The 18,329-nt window shown below is 40.4% G+C and overlaps 1 protein-coding gene across 4 annotated transcripts in view; it reads right to left on the bottom strand.

The window, feature by feature from the left end:
- LOC307267545 (sorting nexin-16-like) overlaps positions 1-8,624 on the bottom strand; it is a 118,440-nt gene extending 109,816 nt beyond the window's left edge. For 3 of the 4 annotated variants that reach the window (XM_080049891.1, XM_080049890.1, XM_080049889.1), the window contains exons 1-2: positions 8,485-8,623; positions 5,720-6,145 (exon numbers count right to left, since the gene is read on the bottom strand). In XM_080049891.1, the coding sequence (XP_079906017.1) occupies positions 5,720-6,145; positions 8,485-8,535 (477 nt within the window). In that variant the 5' untranslated portion in view covers positions 8,536-8,623. Of the gene's footprint in view, positions 1-5,719; positions 6,245-8,484 lie in introns of all 4 variants that reach the window. The other variant, XM_080049892.1, reaches the window with a different exon arrangement.
- Between the last annotated feature and the right edge of the window lie 9,705 nt (positions 8,625-18,329).

The raw sequence follows: 18,329 nt of genomic DNA on the forward strand, positions 1-18,329 counted from the left end.
TGTGTGGTAAATGCAGCGAACCCTTCTGGGTGCGCTCTGCCCCGCCCCCGTCGGAACACTTTCGCTTTCAGCGATTGCAGTGCAATGGTTTATTCAGCATAAAGTTAAAGTAGCCTACTCGCCCGAGACTGATGTTAAATTGAAACACAAACGCCTTGCACAAGCGAAATAGCAAGTTACCAGTTGAAACTCCGTGGCGGTGGGTAACGGTGTCATTCACAGTGACACCTCGCCAGTGTGAGCCGCCGCACAGAAAAGCCCTGTGGCTTTACGGCTAAAATTGACCGGGGATATCCTGCCCGTTAACGTTGTTGATGTGGAAGGCTTCCACGATCGGATTGCATTTCTTGAGCCTGGATACACAGAGCCATGTCGCCAAACTGACAGCGCGACTAGAGAAAATTAGGGCTGTCAAATTAACGCGTTCATTTTGATTAATTAATCACAGAAAAATTAACGCAGATTAATCGCACTTCTATATTGCCCTTTGACCCGGTGCAAAAGAGGTGAGACGATAGCGGAGCTGCACCTGTAGCTTGCGTACACGGCCCGCACTGGATTAAAGAGTAAAGAAAGAAGCAGGGAAAAGGGCTCTATGGATGTGTGATGGGCTGCTCCGGGCAAATAAGCATGAAGGTAGGAATACGTCTTATGTTATTCTCCGCAGTGTCTGTGCATTATTGATTTAGTGGGTGTTACATTAACAATGTAGGTTCAAAACAGTAGGCCTATCTCTCAATCTTCCTCCGTGTATCACTTTTGTTTGCTAGCTGCGATCATCTCCTGCAAACGGACACCTGCCCCCTCTCACTCTTCCTAGCATATGCCTGTCTTTTTTCCTCCTTTGTGTGTGTGTGTGTGATTTAGCCTGCTTGTTTTTTTTGTGCTTTTTTTCCTAAATGTATTTCATGTAGAAACCTGGCTGAGGGTAGGGGGAGAGGGGGAGGGGGAGGGGGAGGGGGAGAGAGAGAGAGAGAGATGAATGGTAGCCTATAGGCCTACAGTTGTTTATAAACAGGCACAAAAGTGTCGTATAAGTATGCGATTAATTTAGATTAATTAATCACAGAGCCTGTAATTAATTAGATTAATTATTTTAATCGCTTGACAGCCCTAGAGAAAATATACAGTGATCTGCCTCCCTCCGTTAGTTTCAGTCTACAGCCGAACAAATTACAATAACCACCACGGACATCGTTTAAATAAAGCCTCTTGCTTTTATGATCATTAGGGCTTTGATGCAAATTCTGAAGTCTGAATATTGGCAGCTGCTGTGCAGTTTTTTTGCTTGGTTCTGTGTAAATAACACAGAAGCAAGCAAAGCCGGCATATTGGAGTGATGTTGTTCCGTCAATATGCCGCAATCTCTGTGTAAAAGGGGCTGATGAATCGGATAAAAAAAAGAAAACATTTGTAATTGCCGCATCTTTATTCAAAAACTGAACATTACTTCAAATTCACAGTGCAGACTGAAGTGTCAAAACACCAGGTTATTGCTCCAATGTCCCGGAACTATTAAAAGTAATATTAAATGATAAAAAATAAACTTAACTGGGATAACACAAAAAAAACATACAATGTATGATATACATTTATACAGTATATAAGGGATGTCCATGGTAAACCAGTCAACTGATAAGATTTTTAGCCGGTAAATACTAACGGTTAAAAAAATTCAATCATCTTAATTTCTCTCAGATGACAGGAGATCGTTAATTTGTATTGGTATTGATACCATTTTCGAGACTCCTTAAAGATCTCCTATTATACTACTTTTCTGGTCTTAATTTCTTGTTAAAAACTGCTATAGAGCAACTTGACACGAATCACATCACAAAAAAACATGTAGATTTTCGGGAAACACATCACATGAGACATGTTTGCGAGCTCTATATCCTTCCGATTTTAACATGGATTTAAAAACGTGATTACTATTTTTAACTGACGGGACTTTCTACACCGTTCGGTTGTGTGATTACTATCACTGCTTTGAATGACTGCTGATGCGCCGATGCCAACTCTCCGAGCCCGTCTGCACACCGTCTGCAGCAGCAGCAGCTGACAGATTTTTTTTGGACTAGACGGATACTGTGTTGAAGGAGTTTTTTTTAACCCAAAGACAGCAAAGGTACAACACTTTTATATAGGCCTTACAGTCCAGTGTTAGATGTGACCAAAATACAAGCTGTGGCCACTCACACTATAGCTTTCCCGCACCGCTTCAAGGAGTGAAACGCCCCTTATTTTTGAGAGTAACTCCTAAATCAGCAAGTTAGGAACTACTCTCAGCCTTAAATTGTTTTGTGAATACGGTCCCTGATAAATAGCATCACATGCTGCCTACCTACATGTCAATAAAATGCTGAATGATGTTGTGAATCAGCAAGTTTCAAAAGGTTTGAATTAGGGCTGGTATGTGTTTACGGTCGCCGACTGAAGGCATAGTTTGCACACAATATTAATCTGTGCTTCTGCACTTTCAGATATCCAAACCGAGCAGTAGTCACAGCTTTTCATTTTACTTAAATTATTTTCAATAACTTACAAGGCAAGCTAACTCTTATTGTTTTGTTAAGGCAGATAAAGCATGTTTGTGAAGTTAAATGTTTACATTTAAATGTGATTCAATATTCTTTCATCACCAAATATGCTAATAAACTACATTCTACAGTTTAACTTATCAACCCTCTGGTTTCTTCAGGCTTCAACATGATCAAATTGACTAAAGTCATGGTACGGTACAGTATGGTTCATAGTTAAAGAGATCCTATTATACTACTTTTCTGGTCTTAATTTCTTGTTAAAAACTGCTATAGAGCAACCTGACAGGAATCACATCACAAAAAACTATGTAGATTTTCGGGACACTCTTCTTCTACACACTGCTTTGAGCTTCTTTTACGTTTTTAAAGCGAAATGCATGAATCTGGTGCACTTTGAGAGGGAAATTAAGTTTTAAGTATTAATTTTGTATGAAAAAAAAATGGAGACACTGTGTCAGATGAATTAGAAGCTATTGGAGAAGGACATAGATTTTCCATAATAATATTAATTTAAAATAAAATATTATGCAGGGTCCTCTGGGATGGGCTCTTTTTCTTTTATGGGACATATTTCTCTGTAATATAATGAGTGCATTTAAATTATTTAAAAATTAAAAGCGCCATATTACATTATATTTTTAAAATGTGCCACAGGCCAATCAATCAGTGTTTGACACCCCTGCACTAGTGGGTTAACTAAGAAATGCAAAAAAAAAAAAAAAAAAAAAATTTTTTTTTTTTTTTTTTTAAAGGGCCATATTACATTATATTCTTAAAATCGGCCGCGGGCCAATAAAAAGCGGGCCGCGGGCCGCAGTTGGCCCGCGGGCCGTAGTTTGGACACCCCTGCTCTAGTATCAGTGGTTCTCAACCTTTTTTGAGCAAACGCCCCCCTAACCTTACCGAGATACTCTAGCGCCCCCCCCCCCCCCCCCAAAAAAAAACCACACACACAATTAAGAATATGTTTTGGCTACATCCTCTATCAACAATAAAACATATTTTCTGTGCTGTTTTGGTTTCTTATAAGAATTATTTAAAAGAAATCCCAATATGAGCCTGTTCTATGATAGGCAGATTTAACCCACTGTCAGGTGGCTGGTTGCATAAAAAGAAAAAACACTATCAGCATTGGTTGTAATCAGGGGTGTAAAGTAGCGAATTACATTTACTCGCGTTCCTGTAATTGAGTAGTTTTTTCGTGTACTTGTAATTTTTTAAGTGATTTTTAAAACCTATAGCCTACTTTTACTTTTACTTTTATGTTTATTGTGAAGTATTGTACTTCGCTACATTTTATATCACCTGCGTTACTGAGTAAAAAAATAGATAGGGAAAGGAGAGAAAAGAAAAGAAATATCGCGGGGGGCTTTTATTTTTACGGCACAATACCGGAAACTAACACAGTGAATGATCGACAGGAGGAGTTAACACATTGCGACTACATGATAACAACAAACATTGCTTCCCTTTATCATTAAAACAAAATAATCCTAGTTAAACTATCATTGTACCGCACGTGAAGACGTGAAGGCTTTTAAATGCAGCAAACCTTTCATCCAGCCGTGCGATCGGCCCCTCCCTCACCTGATAGTTTAGCTTTCAGTTTAACAGTGCAGAGTAGGATGGAGACGGTGCGTGTTGCCAGGGCTGCTGTACATGCTTCAGTGAGCCTCTCGCGGTGCACAGCGTTTAGTATATCGTCCCTCTCCAACATATGAGGGTTGTGTCTTTAACATGGTTCTGCTTGTGTGTTAGTTAACTCCATGCTTTGGCTGATTACTCTGTGTTTTCTCCACCTCAGAGACAATAGTTAGTTTAAGTTTGAATTTCGCTGCGCTAGCATTAGCAATATCAGTAAACGTCATTATACTAGTCTGTGATTGGCTGATTCCTCTGCCGCTAAGGCTTTGATTGGCTGGTTGTTCTGACTCAAAGACCTCTGATTGGCTGTCTGCAGAGCCTTCTCTTTTCTAAGAATGACAGTCAGCAGACCGCAGAACATTGGAGAGAATAGTTAAAAAGAGGTCGAGGGGTTAGAAACATGAAAAGTTAAAATAGGCTGTTTATTTCAGGTAACCTATTTTTGCTGTCAAAAGATTTATAAGATTTTTAAGAAAGTTTAAAATATATTTATTAAAAAAAAAAACTCTCGTGTCCCAGCCTGGTCCCAGCGCCCCCCTAGGTTGTACGAACGCCCCCGTTGAGAAACCCTGCTCTAGTATGGTTAAACATGACTATAAATCATTATAACAACGTTTATAGGTCATAAAAGTCGAAAAGTATCATAGGTCCTCTTTAAGGTGAAAAATTAATAGTTTTAGCTGTCAGTATGAAACATACAAATAAACAAATATAAAAAGAATACTGCTGCAATTTTCCAATAAATAAAATACTTCTTACATACAAGTGTAGGTGCAGCATAAACTAAAATTGGACTGAAAAAATATACAGTGTTAATGCTTAGCAGGCTCTGTCAGCTGGTATGTAAACAAAGGGTATGTCATCTACAAGGGTCTTTTTGACTATAAAAAAATTAAATATTGCTGCAGCCCTCTTAAGCTCTGATGTTCTCTTATAAAGTTATCCCACACACGGTCCCGACGTCAAGTTTTAAGTTCCACACCGCAAAACAAGTCTGTACATTTGCCATACATATTAACGCTATGTACGCCACATTTACGGGCCGCGGTTCACCTCTGTAACCACCCTAGAGCTGCAACGATTAATCAATTATTAATCGAATATTAAAATAATCGCCAACTATTTTGATAATCGATTAATCGTTTCGAGTAATTTTTGAATATTTTTTTTTCCAAATTCTCTGATTTCAGTTTCTCAAATGTGAATATTTTCTGGTTTCTTTAATCCTATTATGACAGAAAACTGAAATATCTGTGTGTTTTGGACATAATACATTTGAGGACGTCAACATGGGCTTTGGAAAATTGATCAACATTTTTCACCATGTTCTGACATTTTACGGACCAAAACACTAATCGATTAATAATCGATTGATCGAGAAAATAATCGACAGATTAATCGATTATCAAAATAATCGTTAGTTGTAGCCCTAAACCACCCAGAAGTGCCACGTCACGGTCCGGTACAAATACGTGTATCGTTACACCCCTATTAGTCACGGATGGTATAATGCATTTGTCTGGTTTTCATACCGTGAACTTTGCCCTCTCCTCCATGACTTCATACCCCAGCACTGTGGGGGTAATGGGCCTCTCCTCATCTTCTTTCTGACTACCCACAGGATCAGAGATGGAGCGTGGGCAGCTGGAGTATTCTACGGACGCCTCCACGGTGCCGTTCATCACCCTGGCCCGTGTCGCAGGGCTCTGGAGGGGCGGCGGGGTCCTGCTCCGGCCGGCCCTGTCCATGCCGCGGGAATGACGCTGGGATCCCGGTCCTCCACATTCTGCCCCCCTAGCTGAGTTGCTGGAGACGCTGCCCAGCGACGAAGCCCGCTGTGGCCGCCTCAGCTTGCTGCTGCTACCTCCAGACGACACTCTGTCCAAGGGCACGGGGACAGGCACAAATGGTGATGCCATCTTCTTCCTGAGCTGCACGTGCAGTAGCCCCGCGCCCCCCTGCCACGACGACAGTACTTAGTGAGGTATAACTCACAGTGACACTTTGTGATGATCAAGGGAAGCAGTAATGCTCACCGTGGGGGGCTGACCAAGACTCTGAACACATAAGACAAGACAAAATGCATTTACTCAATGTATTTTTTTTTATATATATAATGACCAAAATTGACTAAGCTCATCTAAATACAGACTGCAAAAAACGGGATCCTCAGAATTATATCCGCATAATATGTCAATGCACATTTAGGCCTGTCGCGATATGCAATAAATCAATTAATTGCGCGATAAATTAAAATGAGCGATAATTTTTTGCCAGCTGCGATAATTTGCTTGTTTGTTTTCCTCGTGTCTCTCTCTATCAAAGACACTGACTGGATATCAAACGTTTTTACTCTGGTGTATCTGCCCTCTCGCCGGGATTGGTGTTTTTTTTGCCCCAACTGAATTCTTCAAGGCAGCGCGCAGGGTTAGGGCATTCGGTGATGTTTAATGGTGCCTTTCCTGCAGCGCTGCCTTTAAGGCCGAGTTGAGGGCACAACGAGTAAACCACCTTGTCACGTGTCAGTCACTTTTTGCATGGTCTCTGTGTGGGAGGCGGAGCCCTGGCGTTACACAGAGTGCAGCATGAGAGCCCCGTGAGGAGGAGAGCAACAAAACAAAAATGTGGAGGAATAAAAAGTTGGTGTCTAAGCCGAACGCGACAGCTGCCGTGTGGTAGCACATCGGCTTCATACCCAACGGCCAGGGCGAACCAACTAACCTGAGCGAGCCGACATGTCGCATTTGTTTAAAAACAATAGCCTTGTTTGAGCAGGAGCCGTCTTGCTCAGACCTGCGCAATTATGATGCGCTTGCTGAGAGCACAGCATTTTCTAATATCAACCAAACGCGCCAATACAACATACACTGAATCTTCACCTTAAACGCAATCACCCGATGCAGTTTTCCCAGCTTGGGAAAAAACAAATAGACTGAGTCAATTTTATTTATTGTTTTTGGTTGTTTTGTTAATTTATTCTGGACATTTTAAATGTCTTCCAGACGTCCAGTTCCAGTGTTCTTTAAAAATAAAAGTTGATTGATCTTCTAAAGGGTGTACTTGCATTATCATGCCTTTATCATTATATTAGTTGAAAATGGTCTCAAAACGGCAATATTATCGCTTATCGCAATAATTTCTGGTGCAATTAATCGCACAGAAGAATTTGTTATCGTGACAGGCCTATGCACATTATCCCGAAAAAAGGGCACCAGACTGTGAGAGCAGATGAATTATTGACATGAGCCACACATGTCATTCATAATTTATGGATTTGGGCATGGCAAATCAAATATATAATGGAAAAGCCTTTTAAGACCTGCAGTCAATATGATCATCTTGTCTTCTAGTCCATTGACTGGCTTTTATCAACTGCTCCAACTTTATTATGACCAGTCCCAGTGAATGCTGCTATCGGGAATGAGACTATGATGCTAAGCTTTGATTCGAGGGGGAAGCTGCCTGTTGGCTTCCTCTGGAAGAGCCTGAAATCAATGTGTGTTTTAGACTGAGGGTGGCAACTAGCTATCAAACGTGTTCACGTGAATTCAGCATCTAGGGAGCCTGTGACAGCCATGAGCCGCGCCGTATGATTAGACATGACATGAAAGGATCATTGGTGCATACAAAGATTGAATTATGTTGATGTATTGGACACTACGGACGTGCAGAGAAAGAATTAATACAAGAAAGGAGTTGACAACATGGCATCATGTATTGCTCATGAAGTTCGCCTGCTAAACACTGCAGCCGACTTGACAACAAAATGCAGTCTTTCTGGTTTTAAATGTCCTGCGTTAATACTTGAAGTCGCGTCTGTTTAAAGCCAGGTGACTGACGATGCAGCTTGCATTTGGTGGAGTTAGCAAGCGAGCTAACCTGACTGCGATAGATGACTTCCATTCACCAGACAGTACGAACTCTGTTAATAAACTGTGGTAATGTAGTCAACCTGCTTTTTCGATCTGACACAACTGCTACGACTTGAGAACAAAACAGCTAGGATATACCGGGTACTCAACTAAATACTGTATACAATACTGCAGATATAAGTGCTTCTTAAAATAGCCTACTACATGACTGCCGAATCGAGTAGCAAGCCCCAATAGTTCGTCAAATGTCTTTCGTGAATTTTGCTAATAGTAAATAAGGCAGCGTTTAACCGATACATGTTTTGAACGGTGTTGGCGAGTACTCAACGCTATAACGTTACCTCAACGTTAGCTAGTAGGCTAGGACGGCCAACCTGTGAGGACGACGCTAAAGTGACGCATGGATGACAAGGAATTTCGCTTACCGTAGCAGGCCTATATGCTTCCGCTTCAGAATATAATGTTATTATACACATAAAGCCCGATGTGTGAATGTCCTGTTGCTCTTTATCCCCTTCACTATCTCCTCCCCCGTCCAGTTCATGTTAGCTCGCTTGAGTTCCGACCACAGCGGCTGCGGTTACTTACGGTGGCCAGAGGAGGGTGCTGTACATACTATTGTACTGTTAGGCTACTATTGTACTGTATTTCAGCAGCAAAAAGGTAGTTGTAACTTTCCATGTTAAGGAGGTGGTTGTCTGTTCATCCCATGACTGGTGAGCACATGCGCACACTGCAAACCTGCAGTTTTAGCCTACTTTGTCATCTTTCTTCTTTATAGCTTATGATGACTCAAGTTGAATGAAACTAACACTCAAAGTAATAGATGTGTTGTGTGTGTGTGTGTGTGTGTGTGTGTGTGTGTGTGTGTGTGTGTTGGCTATGTGTGTGTGCATTTAGAACATAACTAGAACAAGATTTTAAAGGTAATTTAAAGCTGTTATCAACTGGCAACACTGGTGGCAACAGATGAAGCCTGTACCATGGGAAGATTAGGCTATGCAAACTATAAGTTACCAAAATGTACAGTAGAATATTATAGGTTGGCACACCTTCAACCCCAGAGTAGGATCTGAATGAACTAAATCATGCTTTGCGCTGCCTGATTGCACTTTCTCATCCTTCTATAGCCAGTATTATAAGACCTTGAAAACAGCTAAATAGAAGTTTGTTGTGCAGTATCATACTCCACATTCAAATGTTCGCCATGCACACAAAAGCACAAGCCTTTATAAAAAGGCCTACCTTACCGCCACAGTGTTGGCAATAATAGCCTACATCTTGAATTTACTCCACTTCTCCAGAATTTAACCTTTAAAGAGACATTTGAACCTACAATAACATTCACACAGCTCTGTTGAAAATGTCTGTCGCACATGTATATTAACGTATTTGAAGATAATTGCCTAATCAACTGGCAATTAAATGCCAGGCTGTATCCGGTTGCACCAACTGGTCTTAAAGCCAGGGGCCTCTACTAATAGTCAAATCTCCTAACCTAACCTCCTTTACTTTACCTTTGTGGAAACCATCATCAAGAAGAGATGAAAAGGTGCATCCGTTCGAACATAGGAAAAGACAGCACTGTTTAAAATGAATTCGACTCCACTTTTCCTAATCGACGTCATTGCACGACGGCTAGTATTACTGACGTGAGTCTCTAGCATGAAATTACATTATTTCCGAAAATGGACTACAACAAGTGCTCCTTAGATCCATGCGTTCTTGTCATATTGATTTCAATCTGGTTGAGTGAGAATCACTTAGGTCGGACATGGCCAAGGGGAATATTTAAGGGCCACTTGAATCTCAATTCATATGTGGAAAAAAAAGCTACGCATGTTTTATTTTCTTATGGTGTAACACAAGTGAAAAAAAAGTAGATTTTAAAGTTAACGTAATTAGGGATGGCCATTTAGATTTTTTTCTTTAACCGGTTAACCACCAGAATTAACGGTTATTAACCGGTTAACCGTTAAGATTTAATGTAGCCTATTTATAGTGAAATACATGAAGCATTATAGCAGGGCTCCCGACCTTTTTTTGTTCCAAGGACCTGCATATTAATTTAAAAACAATTCAGGGACCAGTAGCCAATTTAAATGCCTACATTTTGACATTCACACGGCACCTTTGTCTGTTGTGAGAAGAGGTCTAGTATGCGAATGTAGGAGCAGAAAGTGCAATAAGTGACTGAAAAGGGACATTTACACACACACACACAGGCTTAGGGGATGGGTAGCCTACCGAAACCCGGTGCTAAGTAGTGCTGAGCACGGGGCAACATTTTGAAAGACCGTAATATTGATAAGCTCCGTCGCATAACGCTACTTAACGCTTTTGTTTATGACAGATTTTCGCTATTGATCCTGGCACACAATCATGGCAGACCTGTGTCTGTGCAGGGGCACTCACTGCCTGGCTGTCTGTCACTCCCTCACACGCTCACTGAGACGGTGATAGATGCAGGACAGCATACACCTCAAGAAGGCTAATGCTAGCGCTATGTTAAAAGAGTCTTCGGTCTCAATGGGATTTACCTGTATAAATAAAGGTTAAAAAAAAAATGTTAAGCAAGCGGGAGCCCACGCTGTTAATTAAATTATACAAACATATGACACGGGAGTGTTGTGACCATAAGTTGTGACTGGGAGCGTACCATGGACCTATTATAAAGTTGAGCGTAGCCTACACTACTCGTTTCATTCTTTAACGACAGTTGGCATTCTTACATCCGGTTTAGCGATATCAAAATAAGAGTCCGGATTTAAGAGAAATTAATATTAAATTATTTTTTAACCGTTTTGTGGTGTATTTTGTCATAACACATCATGAAATGACTGTTTAATTAAGTAAAACCATTATACTGAATAACAAGATATCTACAAGTCAAAATGCATCTCTCCATGTGTGCTGAGCTATAGGAAAGGACTGTCATGTAGTGTCTTACAACCAGGCCATTATATAAATAGTGCTCTCCCCTGAATGGTAAGAGACAGGGTCAGGAATGTGGGTTGTTTGGCTTGGTCATTGAAAGGGAAACCTCCGGTATTTCAGCTTTAGCTTGCACACATTAAAATAGGCTCAGGACTGACTGTTTTACGAGCCTAACAGTAGTTAGTTTATGTGAAGTTGTAAAACCTTACTATTCTGAAATTCTGAGTAGACTCATAGGCACCCCATGGTGCATTCCTCTGAAGATGATGTTTCCAACTAAGCCTCTTTTGGTAATGGTTTAAGGAATAGTCAGTGTCCACCTATCAGGGACGACAAGGGGGCAGATCCTGTTGACCAAAAGTGACACTCATCTTACTTAGAGTCGGAGGATAAAAAGGCCTTAGAATCAGAAGAATAGCGGGTTTTTACTAGGAGCTTTTCATGATGGATCTACCTCACTTCAATTTGACTCCAATACTTCGCATATTTTGATTGGCTTCGTTCTTTTGATTGCAGTCTGAGTTTTTGTTTATAATAAAGAATTGTTCCGGAAAACCTCCTCAACTGCATCAAGCTGTCTCTTTTTTCATCATCCTGATACCACCACAGTTTTTGAAAGTCTGTCCAGGAACAACAGTTTAACCTTTAGTATTAACTGGTTAAAGATCTTCTTAACGGTTAACCAGTTAACTATGGACATCCCTAAACGTAATATATTATAAGTGTGTTTATGAGCAATATACTTTAAGTTGTGATAAATTTAAACAACTTAATGCTGGGCTTACACTACACGACTTTTCACGCGATTTGACAGTCGCAGACAATATTCCAATGTCGGACTGAAATCACAAGTCGTGCTGGAGTTGTGGCGCGCGCATGTAATCTCAGTCGTTTGGTGTAAGGTGGTCATCTGACCCGATTTCAGCCAGTCTTCATCCCGTCTTGACGTTCCGACATTATCAAACATGTTTGATATTATCGACCGTTAGTCTTAAGGGGTTGGCTCAAGCGAAATGACGTAAACCAGCGGTTTTCAAACTGTGGGGCGCGCCCCCCTTGGGGGGCGCGGGGTTATGGCAGGGGGGGCGCGGATGAATATGTAAAAAAAAAGAAAAACTAAAAAAAAAAAAAAATTTTTTTTTTTTTTTTTAGTTTTTCTTTTTTATACTAAGATCACGGCATAGCTGGACACAAGTTCTTCTGCTTCGTTCCCCTCACTGCATTTAAATGCATTCAGTAAATTACAGAGAAATAGGTCTCGTTAAAGAAAAAGAGCACCAAGCCCAACCCAGAGGACCCTGCATACATTTTGTTTATTTTAAATTAATATTTTTATGGAAAATCCATGTGTCCTTCTTCAATAGCTTCTAATTCATCAGACCCAGTGTCTCCACAATATTTGTTCACACAAAATTCCTCATATTTAGCCTCTTAATTGTCCTCTCAAAGTGCACCAGATTCATGCATTTCACTTTAAAAAGGTGAAAAAAAAACTCCCGGGGGGGCATACCCCCGGACCCCCCTAGGAGGGTCTGGTTCTCCACTGGCTGCTATTATCCTCCAGCAGGACATTGGAGGCACTAGCGAAAAAACACTGGGTGTGTGAATGACATTTAACTAGTCAATAATTTGGGCAAGTCTGTCTGCCTATCTTTCTCACTCCGATGCACACTCAGTCAGTATTATCCATGCTCAAAGGAAGCAGGATTAAAACACTGGATTAAGATGTTAAAATGTATTAAATGTGTTTAAAAACGCACAAAAATGTTTAGAATGTTTCAGAAATATGTTTAAATGTGTAAAATAATAATAATAATTTTTTTTTTTGGGGGGGGGGCTCCGCTGAAATTTGTTCTCTGAGGGGGGGCTCACTCTCTCACACTTTGAAAACCCCTGACGTAAACACTGTCACACTCTCGCATGCACCAAGCACGACGCAGAAGGAGCGGCATTAGTCGCGACCTGTGTCCGTCTGTGCAGGGACTTATTTCGGACACTTTTTCCTTGAAGCCTTGGCGGGAGAACCAGGCTGACAGCCACGCAACCTTAACACTACCGTCAAATACAGGGTTAGGAGTAGGGTTGCAAAATTCCGGGAATTTTCAAAGTTGGAAACTTTCCATGGGAATTTATGGGAATTAACGGGAATTTGGGGAATTAACGGGAATAAATGGGAATTTCTGGCCCGCGACACGTTTTGATCTGGCCCGCGAATCAATTCGGCCGATTTGAATCAATTCTGATAAAAAAAAAAAAAAAAACATTTTTATTTTTTATTTTTTTTCTTCTTCATGGAACCTGTGCCATATCCGCACGTCGCATACACTCCCAACTGTTAGGAAACTTACGTGGCTTACAGCTAGGAATGTCTCCTGAAAGTTCTACAGCTCAGGATTTTAAGCCATGAATTGATGAACTTGCATCTAAGAAGAGCTGTCAGTTGTCAATAGGCCAATATATGTGGCCAAATAGCATGCTAATATTGATGATTGATTGTGTCAAGTGTCTAAGGCAGTGGTGTCAAACATCCGGCCCGCGACTCGTAGAGCGCACATTTCTGAGCATTTAAAAAAAAAATAAGTAAGTTAAATTCAAATTAAATTAAATTGGGAAAAACGTATTCCAAAACAACCACTAACCTCTGTATTTAAAAATAAATCAAAACAGTAGAAGTTGCACTTTTATTTAATTGTATTTTGTACTGTCTGCATGTTTGCACAAAATGTGTCCCTGTACATATAGTAAACAAAATTGGACAACTGTAAGGTCAATGCCTGTTGTATTTGTGTATTCAAATAAACAGTTGTTTATTTCATTAGTGCGTATTGGCATCTTTGAGCAAAATACCCCCAAAAGTTTTGCTGCGGCACCTCCTATTCCCATGGCCAGCAGCAACCTTTACTAAGACATTTCCTGGGGGCTACAGAGATCCCTTGTGATCCGTGATAATGTAGGTTGCATATGTAGGCTGAGTTATAAAGCATATAACTGAAAAACAAAACTAAAGATTTGGATTTGACATATGTACGTTATTTTGCCATTATTTTACTGGTCCGGCCCACTTGAGATCAGAGAGGCTGTATGTGGCCCTCGAACCAAAATGAGTTTGACACCCCTGTTCTAGACAGTAAAAAGCAGTGTTTTCAAATAAGTTTTATAGTATTTATGAACATTTAATTTCAAATCTGATTTTTTTAAAGCTTATTGAGACACCCAACTTGATATCATATATTGATTTTTACTAGACCAGGTTTAAAGAGGCTTAAACAGTGATAATAAATATAGTTAGGGAAAATATATTTTAGCATAATCTTGACTAAAACAACCAGAATTCATGCAAGTACACTTGGCAAGTTGCACATGGCACACATCCTACTGTAGGGGTACTGAGGCTACGCCCCCTACATGCACTGTGGAGTCCTCCATCACATGGGGGGCAATTTACTTAATTTATTGAATGGGTGGGGTCAGAAAGATGTGTTATATTTAACACAACATTCATATTGTTGTTGTTTAGTGAAATGATTGATTGTTCATAAAATAATCAAAACTTGATAAAGTTCTACTTCCAAATAAATCTGTTCAAATGTAATGTTTTTTTTATTGTATTATTTTGCATGGATTGACCTATGACCAAACATAGTGTTTATATGTTTATATTTATGTTTGGATATGGAATTTTTTATTTGAATATTCCCAAAATTCCCGATCGAAAGTTCCCATGGAATGTTTCCGGAAATTTACCGGAAACTTTCCACCCCTTTGCAACCCTAGTTAGGAGTTAAAGTTATTGGGGGACGAGATCAGCAAATAAAGATGGTCAAATAACTAAAGGAAGCCCCCCGCTCGGAATATTGAATTAACCTTTTTTTAATTAAATAATCACTAGTCACGTCGCCAGATCTTAGCCTCTAATGGCTCTAGAACCATTTCATTTACTAACCATACTTATTCTCATTTCAGGAAGAGCTAGATGAGACCAAGGCAGACTGGAACAGCCATCGCATTCGGCCAACAAAGAATCCCAATGTACCCAGTGGGATTCCTGAAATGATGTTTACTGTGCCACAGCTCTGGGGTTCTGAGGACTTAATCGTTCCACACAATGACCTTGATGACTGCAAACAGGCGTGCAAGTTCCTCTCATCTATCCCATGTGATGAAGATATATTTGACCTTTGTAGTATCATCATGTCAGAGTCTGGCCTTTCTTTTCCCACAAACATATCCCAAGCCCAGGAGTTCTACTTGACACTTCGAGAAGTCTATAATTGAGCAGCCACTCAAGTGTTATTCAAAGATACAGGGTCATTCATATGTACTAGTTTACTGTTGTACCTATTGTGTACAACAAGGAAAATAAATGTTTCTATATTTGTATTTAATTTTAATTGTGGCTTGTAGATATAACATAAAAAAGAATATTTCAACCCATGGGGAATGGATTATCGGTTTTGTAAATATCACGTATATATCAATGGTATAATAGATCAAATGAATGGTAAAATCCTTTTTAATGTTCACACTTTTGAAGTCCCTCATATGTTTTCGTTATCTGGACTTAATCTGAGTGTCTGTAATCTTTCGTGAGTCAAACTTTATTTGAAATATACCAACATAGGAAGTGTTAATTTGCAATAAATGTTAATACATAAAATACTGTTAACTGGTTTTTATTTCAACAGAAAATGGGGGAGAATTGATTTCAATACAAAAGAAGGAAGCTTTTAACGGCCAGTGCAAATCATTTGTAGCACCGATACACAATGAACATATTGCTAAAAGCAGCACTGACCTGAACTGCATCAACTGGTGGTGCACAGATTGCTTTTTAAAGTGATGTATTTGAACAGTAACTAACAGACATGTATGTCAGCATTTAGTGAAAACAAAATGGCTGTACTTCCAGAATGTATTAAGGAAAATACATTTCTGATACGTAAAATAAACACAATCATTGTTGAAGTCTGCTTTTGTTTGGGGGAAAAAGTAATTCAATACAAAAGAAGGAAGCTTTTAACGGCCAGTGCAAATCATTTGTAGCACCGATACACAATTAACATATTGCTAAAAGCAGCACTGACCTGAACTGCACCAACTGGTGGTGCACAGATTGAACAGTTAAACCAAACATTAACTAACAACCATGCTTGTCAGCATTTTCCATAGAGAAAAGAAAACGGCTGCATTTCATCATAGTGACAATTATGTGTCCATAGAATCAGCCTGAGTTGGCTCAAACCATTTAGATTATGTCCATAACTCAGATGGAGCTCCTAAGCACAAGGTCAAAATCATTTCGAAGGTCGGGGTAGTTTTGGTAGTTGGTCGGTATGGTAAAGTAGCAGCCACATGTGTGGGCCTGAGGTCGGCACTGAAAGTCTGTTGTTTGAAGAAACTGAACTACTATTGGTTTCTCAAATAAAATGTCTGCCCCTGTGCAGAAACGCAGAAATGATTTGAGCATAGTTTTGTCTGACTCCCCTATGTATTTCTTCAGATGTCTTTTTCAACAGACTCAAATGATTCAAGGGCACACTCAAGAATTTTTCTCTCTTCTTTGGAGACATACTGCAGGAAGCTGTCTGTCACATTGCTGTAACTTCTTTCATACAGGATTTCTTCTAAAAAGGGAAGAGGGAGAAGCAGCGGAAAATACTTCACAGTCGTCCAGCCAACAACGAGAATTCTTCCAACTGCCTGCCATTCTGCATTCTGGTATTCATGCCTTAGATAAGGTGTCTTCACATCTGTACCCAACGTACACTGGCTGTGAAACTCTCCCCAGAATTCTGAGAGGCAATCACGGAAAACACCAGAGCCTTCTCTCCAGCTCACCATTAGGAAGTTTCCTCTTGATCTGGACCTCTTTGTTGGCAATATCTGGGTCAATAAAGGCTGCCATGAGGTCAGCAAGGCAGTAACCTCTTCGCACTTCAACTATGACTGTTGGCTTTGATCCCTCCCAAGGCAAAGTGTCATCCATTTCAAAGAGATCACCAAGTGCCACTGCTGCTCCAACAGTTACTTCGCCACCAGGGGAGCTGTTAAGCAGCATCTCCACATCTTGGGCCACTGTTGAACCTTGGGGCCTATCCGAAAACTTTTTTTTGCATAGGAAATTTCCTTTCCTATCGAGATGACCCGGAAGTGCTCGGCAGATAGGTGATCCGAATAACCAAAATGCTTAGGAAAGGAGCCTCGATTCATCCTTTAACCCTCCTTTAGCATAGGTTACTCCTGGCTAACCTATGCTAAAGGAAAGGAGATAGTGGTATCCCATAATCCTTTACGGCGGCAAGATTTAAAGCAACAGGCCACCGCCGGAGTTTACCGACTCTACACGAATACGAACGAGAGGTAAAACAGAAGAGAGGAGAGGAGAAGAGAGGAAGATTTAACTCGGCTAAAACAAAATACTCCCCCCCCCCCCCCACACACACACAGGCTAAAGATAATAAAGAACTCATAAAAGACCAACATCATAATAGTTATTTTCGTAGCACATAATTTACACCATAAGAAAATAAAATACCAACTTCACATTTAATGAAGTTACTGGGGGCAGTTCATTTCAACATCAACACAAGTGTAGCCTCTTTTTATTCCACATGTGAATTGGGATATATGGGAGTGATTCTCACTCTGTTGGCGACAACCTGATTAAAATCAATATGAAAAGAACGCATGGATCAAACGAGCGCTTGTTGTAGTCCATTTTCGGAGAAGGAAGTTTCACGCTAGTGACTCACGTCAGCAATACTCGCCGTCGCACAATGACGTCAGTTAGGAAAGGTGGAGTCGAATTCATTTGAAACAACGCTGTCCTTTCCTATGTTCGATAGGAAGCACCTTTCATCTCTCCTTAACCCCGATGACGTTTAGGGGTTAAGGCATAGGAAAGGAGGCTTATAGGTTAGGAGATTGGACTTTTCGGATAGGCCCCAGGTCTTCCTGTCCTGCCTCTATCCTGAAATACTCTCGTGTCATTTCTAAGGCTCCTTGGTCTTGTCTGTCTCCTTCATCTCTGTTGGGGTCATCCAGAAGTATGACATCTGATTCCTGTAGGAAGTTTAGGTCAAACGTGATGACTTCTGGTTCTGTTGCTGCAGCATTTACTGTGGCCTCTGATGTTGTTGCTTCATCATCTTCGCTGTTATAATGATTCTTTGTGTACAGATACAGTCTCAGGAGCTTGACTTGTTTTTTTAGATACAAGTCATCCACAGTCGAATTTGGATCAACTTCTCCTTGTGCGAAATCGAGAATGCTGCGATCAAGACTTTCCAGCATTAATGATTTGCAGAAACCGTTCGGAAAGAAAAGGGATTCT

The sequence above is a fragment of the Ammodytes marinus genome, assembly GCF_949987685.1.
Source record: "Ammodytes marinus genome assembly, chromosome: 21".
Taxonomy (NCBI): Eukaryota; Metazoa; Chordata; class Actinopteri; order Uranoscopiformes; family Ammodytidae; genus Ammodytes; species Ammodytes marinus.